At 41.5% G+C, this 12,685-nt stretch overlaps 1 protein-coding gene across 2 annotated transcripts in view; it reads right to left on the minus strand.

Annotated features, from left to right (window-relative positions):
• Positions 1-12,685, minus strand: part of DPT (dermatopontin) — a 46,008-nt gene that overhangs the window by 28,871 nt on the left and 4,452 nt on the right. For both annotated transcript variants that reach the window (XR_001006071.1, XM_011979932.1), the window contains exon 2: positions 1,733-1,858. Coding sequence is in view for 1 of the 2 variants with exons in the window: in XM_011979932.1 (XP_011835322.1) it covers positions 1,733-1,858 (126 nt within the window). In the remaining variant the exon portion in view is untranslated. The remainder of the gene's footprint in view (positions 1-1,732; positions 1,859-12,685) is intronic.

Here is a 12,685-nt window from a genome sequence, read left to right on the forward strand (position 1 = left end):
GCTTGCTCTTTCAGGTAATTTACATACATTTTAATTGGCTTTTAATGCCTTGCAACAAAGGGAGGCTGGTTTCCTTGTGGAAAGTGCCATTCTGTTAATAGTCCGGGAAGGAGAGACTTGTGGAGGCCAAGCTCCTACCTACGCTCCCCTTTCACTGGGGCTCACTCACCTTTGGAACCTTCATCCCCTCAAAACAATTCTGGCATCTGGATCATCTTTTGCAGAAGTGCCTTCGGAGTTAAGATATTTTTGGGGTTCAAAACAACCTGAAAGATCTTCTAGTCCTTGGAATTTCAACTCATGATCCAGGAGCTCTTGGCAGTGTGTCCATGAATGGCCTTCAGGGAGTCTGAGGATTCCTGAAATTCCCTGAAAACTTCTGTATGAACATGCTAAGTGTATTTTAACCCCTGAAGACAAGGTCTATAGTTTTCATCAGAGTCTTAAAGATCTTGGAGACCCAAAAAAAGTGGTCATCATTTTAGGTGATGTGCTTGAGCCTGCAGAGTTATGAGAGGGAGGGGAGAAGGGGAAAAGGGAAGGAGGGGAGGGAAGTGAGAAGAGGCCAGCACGGAGACTGAAACTCAAGTTTCTTTTTGCCCACACTAGTGCTCCTTCTACCTCCTCCACTGCAAGAGATCTTTAGGTCTTTGGTTCAGGAACTATCCCAGTTGCATCATAAACCTTTGCCAGGCCTGTTCACCTACTGTAGTAGAGTAAAAACTGCTTTATGGAAGTGGTTTTGAAGAACTAAAGGAGGTTTCTGCTCCATCAAACAGTGACAGGTGACTTTGAGCTCTGAATTTACTATCAGTCATTACTTTAAAAAGAAAAACGTTAAGCTTTGGGGGCTTTGTATCCCTAGAGATACTGTGTGCCACTGGGCATCTGTGGAGTAAGCAGTCTGATTGCAGAGAAAAAGCATGATCTGTGAAGCTGTCCTTGCAAGAATTAAACTGTAGAGATATCAATTACTTGAGGGAGCCAACCTTCACATGTTGACACTTCTGGATCCTCTTGCCCAAGGCAGAAATGTCTGGCTTGTTTTCAGATCAAAAAACCTGGGCCAGTTGTGTTGTTAACACCCAGTGTAAGTCATCAGGGCAAATGACAATACACACATTCTCCTAGTCCATTGGAAGGCTAGGTCAGTAAATATTCGGCATCAGCCCAGGGAGAGGGAAAGAAACAAAATATCAGAGGTTGGAATTCCAAATGGATGCAGAAAACAGCACTATCTTTTTTTGTTGTTGTTTTTTTCTGTGTACAACTATGTACTAGACTCTGACCCATGACAAGATTGGTTTCTTGCAGACAGGGACTGCAGGAAACCAGGTTCCCAAATAGGCCCTGCAGCCTTAGATGTGATTAGAAGTTACCAGAAGTTGGGGAAAAGGAGAACAGCACTGGGATGGGAGTCAGTAGGCCTAAGCTTAAGACTTGGCATCCCCACAGAGTAGGTGGGTGACTTTGGGCCAGTCACTGCCAGCTCTATGGTTGTTTCCTTTTCTGCCAAAAGAAGGATGTGGGGGGTTGGATAACCCGAAAGATCCCTCTCGGCATGAACATCCTCCTAAGTCGTTCATTCATTCTCGTCTATATGCCAGCGCTGCCTTCCAGGCTTGTGTGTGACCCTCAAGCTTACCTGAAGCTAGAAACATGGGCCAGAGCACTTCCTAGGTGCCTCTCCCACCCCAGGAATCACAAGGGTTTGGCTGGCAGCCAGACTCACCAGCAGGAATACGGGCACCTCTTGCTGTAGCGACAACAGTAAAACTGCCACTCCCGATCCAGCACTGACTCGAAGTAGCGGCTCTGGAATCCTGCCACCAGCCCATTGTTGGAGCACGTCTGGTACCTGAAGAGAAGACAACAACCCCAGGAACCTAAGGACAGTGACACATACACAGACCCCTTCCCAAGACCCCACTGCCACAGTTACACACTGTTTCTCTGACCTAGATTCCTAACAACGTATTCCATTTTTATGCAAATAATAGTCTTTATTATATTTGTAGAGATACTATAGCCTCTCCATTAAAATGTAAGTGACTCAGAATTTTCTAACTGAACAAAATTTAGGGAACACTGCTCCTGTCATACCTCTTTGAATATATAGTTAAATGGAAGCCTGCATAAAGGGGTGGATCTAGAAATTTACCTCTAGAATTTTACAAATTCAAGATTGTATTATTCATGTCATTTAAAACAAAAGATATTAAAATTCATTTTACTGGAATTTAAAATAAAAAGACAAAGAGAAGCACAATTGTCATTTAAAAGAAAAGATATTAAAATTCATTTTACTGGAATTTAAAATAAAAAGCAAAGAGAAGTACAATGAATTTCAAATAAACATTTCTTCTGCTTAAGAGTAGAGCCCTGGAAGGGGAACATCACATACCGGGTCCTATTGTGGGGAGGGGGGGAAGGGATAGCATTAGGAGATACACCTAATGTAAATGATGAGTTAATGGGTGCAGCACACCAACATGGCACATGTATACATATGTAACAAACCTGCACGTTGTGCACATGTGCCCTAGAACTTAAAGTATTAAAAAAAAAAAAAAGAAGAAGAGTAGAGCCCTGGAAATTGAGCACAAGGATGATCATTCGTTCTGTCCCTATGCAGCATGCAAAGCCCAGATGAGTATGGTGAATGTGTCCAGGTCAGCCCAGTGGGAAAGCTGGGACCGCACCCCAGGTTCTTGCTACTTATCCAGGAATCTTTCTACCACCCACAAGACCATAAGCTCTACACAACCAGGGCATGTTTTGCTCAGAATTCTATTTCCAGGTGGCCAAGAAGAATCCCGGCTGTGGCGGCAGTCCCTACAGAGTTGCAACAGGCCAACTGAATGCCTCAAACTCCCTCTAAAGATCGCTTTCCTATCCTAGCTGCTTAGTCCTAATTCTTCAAATATAGCAACCACTCCACTCCAGTCCACAGACCAGAAATAATTTTTGCTCTTTCATTCGACCTGTGCTGCTGCTGGTCTTCACAGCACGTTTCTAACTAAACATTGGCTTAGAATAGTACAATCATTTCTTCCTTTGTTCCATCTCTAGTATGATTTTCCCATGGCACCCAATTCCTATGGTGCCTTCAGACTTGCCGCTTTGTGCTGTGATGATGAAAATGCTATTTTCTTCCTGGCCACAGTGGGTTTCCACTGTTCTCGCTACTTATCCTGGAATCTTTCTACCACCCACAAGATCATAAGCTCTACACAGTCAGGGCATTTCCACTGTTCTTGCAACTTATCCAGGATCTAGAATTTTACATCTAGAATTTTACAAATTCAAGATTGTATTGTTCATGTCATTTAAAATAAAAGGTATTATAATTCATTTTACTGGAATTTAAAATAAAAAGAAGACAAAGAGAAGCACAATGTATTGAAGAATTTCAAATAAACATTTCTTCTGCTTAAGAGCAGAGCCCTGGAAATTGAGCACAAGGACGATCATTCGTTCTGCCCCTACACAGCATGCAAAGCCCGTATAGGTATGGTGATCCATGGCCCTTTAATGAAATCCAGTGGATTTCCACCTTACAGAATGAGCTCTTTCACAAACTCTTCCAAAATAGTTCTTCAGCTACCTCTCTTTCTTTGCATTTCCCACCATCCCAGCCGTTGGTCTATCTCCTGTTATGTGTGGGCGGAGCAGGCAGTTGTCTATTGCGGCATGACCAGACAGCTGCTGGAATGTAACTCTGTATTCCATGGGAAGATAAGTTTCCAGAAAATATAATGTATAAAATAAGTACCCTCTGCTGACTGGTGAGAGAGACCTTGTTGACACACAAATTGTAACATTATCAACAACTGGATTTCATTTATTCTTATCCATTGCTGAGAATGAACTTGCGAATCTAACAAAATTAGATATTAAATACAATACATGTCTGTCAGAAATAATCTGTCCTTTTAATTATTTATTACTTGTTATTCATTTATTCACCTCATATATAATTAAAATATGCATTTATTCATTTATTCATTCATTCATTCATTCAACGTCTCATACTCTACTACTGTTCTGTATCAATCACTTTGCTATTGTGTTGTGAGAAGAATTGAGAGATGGGCTCGGTATTTGGTCAACCATGAAAATTAGCTTGAATTCCCTGTTCCCAGGACTTGTAAGAAGTTCTGGCAGATTAGAAAACTCAGCTATAGGGGCTCAATAATGCAGGTTAAGGTGTAAATTGAGACCTATGACTCTTTGTTAATCTAGTCTTTTTTTTTTTTTTGGTATATGCGACTGTAGTTTATTATCCATGTATCTAGGTTTTAAAATTTTATTTTGTTTTACTTTAAGTTCCGAGATACAAGTGCAGAAAATACAGGTTTATTATATAGGTATATGTGTGCCATTGTGGTTTGCTGCACCTATCAAGCTGTCATCTAGGTTTTAAGCCCTGTATGCCTTAGCAATTTGTCCTAATGCTCTCCCTCTCCTCACACTCCACCCGCCGACTGGTCCCAGTGTGTGTTATTCCCCTCCCTGTGTCCATGTGTTCTCATTGTTCAACTTCCACTTATGAATGAGAACATTCACTCTTTGGTTTTCTGTTCCTGTGTTAGTTTACTGAGGATGATGGCTTCTAGCTTCATCCATGTCCCTGCAAAGGACATGATCTCATTCTTTTTATGGCTGCATAGTATTTCATGGTGTATATGTACCACATTTGCTTTATCCAGTCTATCACGGATGGGCATTTGGGTTGGTTCCATGTCTTTGTTATTGCAAATAGTGCTGCAATAAACATACCTGTGCATGTGTCTTTATAGTAGAATAATTTATAGTCCTTTACGTATATACCCAGTAATGGGACTGCTGGGTCAAATGGTATTTCTGGTTCTAGATCCTTGAGGAATCACCACATTGTCTTCTACAATGGTTGAACTAATTTACATTCCCACCAACAGTGTAAAAGCATTCCTATTTCTCCACAGTCTCGCTAGCATCTATTAGTTCTTGACTTTTTAATAAACACCATTTTGACTGGCATGAGATGGTACCTTATTGTGGTTTTGATTTGCATTTCTCTAATGATCAGAGAGGTTGAGCTTTTTTCATGTGTTTTTTGGCCACATAAATGTCTTCTTTTGAGAAGTGTCTGATCACATACTTTGTCCACTTTTTGATGGGGTTGTTTGTTCTTTTCTTGTAAATTTGTTTAATGTCCTTGTAGATTCTGGATGTTAGACCTTTGTCAGATGGGTAGTTTGCAAAAATTTTCTCCCATTCAGTAGGTTCACTCTGAAGTCTTTGCCCATGCTTATGTACTGAATGGTATTGTCTAGGTTTTCTTCTGGGGTTTTTATGGTTTTGGGTTTTACACTTAAGTCTTTGATCCATCTTGAGTTAATTTTTGTATAAAGTGTAAGGAAGGGGTCCAGTTTCAGTTTTCTGCATATGGCTGATGTAGCCTTCTTTATTGTACCATACCACTGCTTGCATCTCATCAGGACTATACTAATGCCTAGCATATTTCAGCAAGCTATATGAGTGTAATGGACTAGGCTCACGATATGGTGGAAAGTTGCTTTGGGGGCTGATCTACAAGGGTGGTCTATTCTATCCTAATTCCTAGTAATGTGGGTGAGAGGTGATTTCAATATGAAGCTCTAAGAATCATAAGCAAAACTCATATGTGTCCAAAAAGAGAAGGCTGACACAAGCTAGTGCTCTCTGTGACCTGTTCTCCTACCATCACTAAAATGCTGACTTCATCTAAAATGAAGCCCTTTCAGAACTGAGCTGGGCTGTGGTTTCCACAGAGCCGTTGTTCCATTGTTTTGGCTTGTCTTGTCCTCTACAGGGGACAGAGCTCCCATGGGGGTAAGTTCCCCTAAGTAAAAATAAATGTAGGAAGATAAGCTGAACTGTTTCATGGAGTACCCGTTCTGAAGGCAATCCAAGTTCCACGAATTCCCCGCCGGCTGTCGGCCAAGCTGCTGACCCCAGTGCCTGTATGGGAAGTGTGTGTCACTTTCTCACACATCACCTCAGATAACTCTGCCCTGTGAAGATTATTTGGACCCTACAGGCTCAGAGCCTAAGAACATATGGTGAAAGTGAGATAATCAAATATAACCCTCCTCCTCCAGCTTTGGTTTGATTGCCTTCACATTATGGTAGAGGGAGCCTGTGCAGGAGTTTGGTATGTGAAAGCATTCCTCCCAGAGCCGGATCTTTGTAGGGGTACCTTTTCACACTGTGGGGAGCAGATAGTAGAGTGGCTAAGAGCACTGGCTATGCTGTTGGGCGGCTTCACTGTTTCTTAGCTGTGTCGTCTGGGTGGGCTTCATGCCCTCTAATAGCCTCAGTTTCCTCATCTGTAAAATGGGTGTAATAATAGCACATATGTACTAAAGTTATTTTGAAGACCAAATAAGATAATGCATGTAAAATTCCTGGAATTAACACATTGCTTATTAGTGTTGTTATACTTACATTTAGTCTACACAGTAATTATGAATCTACTTTGTAAATGCTGTCCCTTGGCTCCCCTGTGTCTAATCAGTGAAACACCGGTGGATTCATAGGCCCTCTCTGACCTGCTGTTTCCCTAAAACAAAGCTCAATGAGGTTGGATGTCTTAGCCACCCACTTTAGAGCACAAATACTTTAGTATGCCTTACCACCCCCCGGAAGTAGTATTCCGTGCAATGTCTGACATTGTTGTCCAGCAAATGTTTAATAGAAGAACGAGGGACCGAATGAGTGACCCAGTTATCTCCCATTATTGGAGGCAGAATTGATTTTTAAGAGCTCATCACTCAATCCCATTAAGGGCTCTGAAACTCCCTCCAAGTAGTTTCCATGGATCTTGGGTGGGCGATCCCTCTTCTTGCTTCCATCTTCTCCCTACAGCTCCATGATGAGGGGGCAAAATAAATATAGCTTTGGGCATTCCTCTCCTCCATTCCTCTCATTTTCACTTTTAACAAAGCTCCTTATTTAACAAGACTCACCTAAACACTGGTCATATCTGCAGGATTACAAACACAGAGCTAGGTGAGAAGAGAGGCAACTTCTAAATGGAACAGGACACGGGGAGCTGGAAGGGACTGCATTGCTAAAGTTACTCAAACTCAGTTTAAAAAGGGATGGGTAGCAGTCAAATGACTAATGCTCTGACTCACTTCACAGCATCTGGTTGTTGCTTCTGAATGGCCTGGAGAACAGAGCAGTGGCTCAATGCTTTATTCTGCTTGGAGGGAAACTACTTGGAGGGAATCTCAGGCCCCTTCATGAATTTGAGTGAGGAGTTTCTAAAAGTCACCAAGACAATGGCAAATTTCCTGGTGAATTGTATGACATGACCCTAGCTCTAAGGAAATATTCTTATTTCCTTAGAGCAGGAGGTCACTGGTACCTTACTTACAAGACTCTCCTTCCTGTCTGAGAAGACATACTTCTTTCTTTTCTTACTATCTCTTTGAAGGCTGAGGCTCAATTTCAGTTTCAGAAACTAGAGCATTGTTAGCACTGCTCCATCTGACACTCCTCAAACTTTCTAGAAGGAAAGTCACAAGGTGATTACTACTCCTCTGAAAACACATTTGTGAACCTATTCTGAGAAAGTGGACTTTCTGAAAATGATTGATCTCAGGGTCATCACCCTGGAAGCTAAAACGGAAGACCTTCTCCTGTATCTCCAATAGTAAAACATAAACGCAGTGGGGCACAGGGGAAAGAGCCCTTGTTGAGGAATCAGCAGACATGAGTTCTGGTTGTAGCCTTGACTTTAACATGCTTTGCGGGGCCTCACCTAAGGCACTGTGTGGAGTCAGTGATAATGCCTACAAAACTCTTGGCCAAGATAGTAACTGGAAGAGTCAGGACCCAAACTTAGATTCATTTGAGGTCAAAGCTCATGTTCATGAGCTTTCAAGGAATACAAAAAATCTCTTCAAGATGGTCCCATGACTCTGATTGGTGTGCTGGACAGGACTTCTTCTTCTTGTCTGCATTCTTTACCAAGTCCAAAGCTATTGGACAGGCAGAATTCCAGAGCATCTGTAAGGTGTGTGAGTGTCTGATTTTGTTGGTGAACCCTCTATACAATTTTAGAAGTTGGACTTGCTAAGAAGTTTGGACTTTAGGTGGTGTGAGGTTGAGTCAAGTGAGGAACAAGGTAAAAGGAAGCAGCACCATTTTGGTCAAGAGCTCTCAAAATTCCATTAAAGAGATAATAGATGGGCTGGTTGTGCTGGTCTTTTTCTTCCCAGCTTCACAGACACATAGGTGTTTCAAGGGCTGTTAGCCAGTTTCCAACCCCACTGCAGAGATGGACTATGAGAAGTTTTGCCCATGATCTAGACCACTGGCTCACTCCATGTGGCAGAGCATCCTTAACACCCCTAAATTTCTTCCCTGCCCCAAAGGTGGATGAGGTCTTAAGTAATACCAAAAGAGTTTCTTTCTTTTAGAGTAAAGCTTTGATTTTTGTTAATTCTATTTTCACCAGAATAATTCTTTGAGTTGCTAGCAAGCATTTATAACAGGTCCCACAGAATTTTAGAATGTTCATTAAGTCTTTTGGCAATATTCATTAGAACTCACTCTATACCTGATGCTGCACTTGGTCTGGAATCTCTTCAGAAGACTGGTACTGATAAGTAGACACTATGACATTGGACAGGCAGAATTACCAGACACTGGTACTGATAAGTAGACACTATGATAATACAGATACTGGAAAGAAGTAGACTGGTCCCAAAGACAGAGGAGCAGAGAAATAGGAGAGTGGGTGGGGATGGTGGAACAGTGAAGTGGCAAGGGACAGAGATAAAACCAGCTGGGGGCAAGTTTGCTCAGTAAAAGAAGGCTTTAAAGTTCTGGATTTCTCTGCTAATACGAAACAGAATTGTTCCACGACCCATCTCTCCCCTTCTGCTGAAATTTATACCTATTTCTGTAAAACTAGGATGACAGTTCTTAACTTGACAGTATTACACGAAAAGTAAAGAGATGCTATATGTCAAGTGTGTAGCACAGAACCTGGCACAACATATATACTTGAAAGGCAGGGGAAATCATAGTTAGTACTCCTATGATAATAAAAACATCTGTAATTTAATAGAAAGGCTACATCCTAGTCTCCAATCACTTTCAGTAAATATTGGAGCCTATATTAGAAATTGTCAGGATTGAACTTCTCCAACCGGACACTGAGAGGACCCTCAGAAAGCACGTATCAGAGCACAAAAGACAATACCAAGCCTCTCCTCCTTCAAAGAGTCTTCCTTTCTTGACAATTCCAAATCATACTAACTTTCCTTCCTTGTGACATGTTGATATCACCATCACACATTTCACCTAACACATACTGTCACTGAGTAGCCTCAGTGCAGGGCTGAGGGCTATAAAGTTTTTGAAGGCAAACACTGCACCATTTACTGCTCATCCTCCTGCCACCATGGTGGGGATAGGAACAGTCTCTTTAAACAGTGTTAAGTTGCACACATTCTCTCTCTTCCTGCCTGCATCTGGGTAAGAGTTCTGCTGTCTTCTCCATGTCCGGGTTTTCAGTCTGCTAGTCTCTCTACAAGGTTTTAACACAGTGAAGCAGAAATGACCTGCAGAACAGCATCTCTGGATAGAAAGACCTAGCACAGGACAGAGTGAGACCGCCTCCCAAAATACAAATTCCTCAGTCTTTTTTGGAAAAATACACGCAGGAGAGGCTACCCCTAAGGCCTCTGAGAAGATCTAGATTATCTTGTGAGATGCATTTATGTCCTGAGAGCAATTCCAGGTCATGCAGGGATTGCATGAGCTATGTTAGCATCACAATAAATTTGATGTGAGTTTATGAATATCAATTACAATATTTTTAACCAAGAGATCTAATGCTATCTCCGTGTCTATTAAAATGTAATAAATATTCAAGACACTCATAATGTACACATAATATTTATAGATTGTGATTAAATTATATGTTCCAAAAGCAAAATGATATATTTCAGAGGCTCTGTAATCTAGCAATTTGGTTTTCAACTCCAGCTTCATAATTTACCAACTGTGTGATATTTGTCTCCATGAGTCTCAGTTTCCACAGAGTAGTCATGAAAGGTAATAATAAATAACTTTTATCAAGGGCTTGCGATGTGCCAGGCATTGTGCTTAGCACCAAGTGTGCATTAATTATCTTAATTATCAAAACAATCCTATAAAATGGGCTCAAATAATGAGCTTCTCACCACGATCACCGTTTTATGTATAAGGAAACTCAGATTTACAGAAGATAAGTAATTCCCCTAAGGACACACGTTAATATACATATATTATCTTATTTAATTCTCACAACAGTTCTAGGGAGGTGTGTTTTAGATGTGAAAGCTGAGGATTTGAGAGCTGAGATGACTTGAGTAAAGGTAACAGTGGGGTTAGTGGGGTTGTATTTTGAGAATTGTTCTGTCTGACTCTAAACTTCATTAACTTTTCAATATTTCAAGATACCTCAAAGACACACACACACACACACACACACACACACACACACACGATATCTTAACTCTGCAGAAATCTCTTATTGATTAGGAAGATTGTGTCCTGCAGTTTCCCAGACAGAAGCAAATCCCCTCCTGGGAGGAGAGAGCTTTTGCCATCCTTACAAGAACAGCCAACAGCCATTTGTGCAGAGCTCAAGTTCCCCCAGACAATTGATTCCTAGCACTTAGGAGAGTGACCTAGATGGAAAGTTGGCAAGAATCCTAGATCTGTCATAGCCCTGTTCTCCCACACTCAGCCTTCTTGCCCTCAGAAGTCATCCTTATGTGGATTTGATATCTTTTTTAGATCAGCATTCACTATGGCTTTATCTAGGAACAAAAATAACATCAGCATTTCATATCACCCACAGCACTGTGGAATCAGGCCGGCTGGCTCAGGTCCTCCCTCTGCCATCTGCTAGCCATGCAAGGGCAACTTCCTCATATGAAAAACACCTGGCTTCCAATATTGTTGCAAAAATCAAATAATATTAGATTTTGAGTAACTCGTGGGCATAGACTGTATGTTCTTCATCTCCATCTTCCTGGGGCCTGGCAAAGTTTGTGCTAATAAGCATTTGGTAGTGAATGAATAAACAAATGAATATATAAATGAGGAATAATCTATAAATCATAAATCACCATGTAGATCAGGGTTAGGGCCATAGAACCTATACTTATGTAAAGTTACGGATTTCTCTCCTAATTCCAAACAGAATTGCTCCACGACCCATCTCTCCCCTTCTGCTGATATTTATATCTACTTCTGTAAAACGAGGATGACAGTTCCTAACCTGACAGCAATGTTTTTATTCAGTTTTTAATCGCTTCAGTCTCACAGCCTTTATTCCTACTCTATGAGGCACGGAGGTTGCTCTAGATTGTGTGCAAGACCCCTCCAGTGCTGGGATTCCAGGATTCTGGTGTACTATGTTTGTACCGCATCCTTATATTTATTTATTTTTTTAAATTTTATTTTGAAGTAATTTTAGATTTACAGAATGCTTGTAAAGACAACACACAAAATTCATGTATACCCTTCACCCAGGTTCCTCTAATGTTAATTTTCATAACTCTGGAGTGTCTAGGAATGCTAAGAAATGCTAAGAAATTAACCCTGGTATAACACCAAACTCCAGAATTTGAATTTCATCAGTTGTTCCACAAATGTCAAACCAGGATAGATTACTGTGCAGCATTTAGTCCTTATGGCTTTTGAAATAAAGAGTTTACTATTCAGTTTTTGAAACTGATCGAGACCTTAAGATTACCAAGAGAATGAAAACCTGATAAAAACTTCATTCTGTGGTGGCAAAGTGTCAGCCACCCTCTGTGCATGCTTTAGCTATCCTTAAGAAATCTTGAAAGACCATCCTGCCTGTTGGTAAATGCAATAAATCAAGATGAGATGTGAACAATACAGTTGAAACCCCTACTATGGACTGGACACTGGAATATTGGGAATCAAAGACATAAGCAAAATGGTTCCCCTGTGGGAAAATCTGCAGGCCTCTTTGCTGAGGGCCGTTGGGACACTGGCTGGGGTTTGGACTGCTGATTTAGTCTTTCACTGCGTATGTACTGAGGGCCTGTTATGTACCAACACTCTTCTAGGCACTGGGGATACAGTGGTGAATAAGACAAAGACCCTGTGTTCATGAAGCTCGTATTTTGGTGAGGGAGACAAAACAAGAAACAAATGCCAATCAGGCAGTGACAAGGGCATTGTAGGAAACAAAGCAGGCTGAGGGAGTGGAGACAGCGAGATGTGTGGGGAGAGGAGGTGGTCTTGGAAAGCATCCCTGACGAAGTGGGCGCTGTGAGTACTCAATACTCAGAACCATGACTCAGGACGACTGCCCTGCACTACACTAAGGCTTGGTCTTGCTTAGATTAAGGAAACAGTCCGACCGTGGAAAACGGAGTTCCCACCCAACCTATCCACCTTCAAATGCACCTCGATGCTGCCATAGCCCTGTTGCATAGATTCCTTTCTCCTCTTCTCCAGTCTGGGGCTTGTCATTGGTGAATTCATAAACTCAGCTCTAACACAAACTCCCACTCCAAAACATCTCCTTGGGATTCCTCGAAGCCCGGGGTAAAAAGTAGATGCCAATAAATGGAACACTTTTCCTCTGAACTCAGAGTCCGTGGAAAGCTGGCTTGCC

This window comes from Mandrillus leucophaeus, unplaced genomic scaffold, assembly GCF_000951045.1.
Source record: "Mandrillus leucophaeus isolate KB7577 unplaced genomic scaffold, Mleu.le_1.0 Scaffold207, whole genome shotgun sequence".
In the NCBI taxonomy this organism is placed as follows: domain Eukaryota; kingdom Metazoa; phylum Chordata; class Mammalia; order Primates; family Cercopithecidae; genus Mandrillus; species Mandrillus leucophaeus.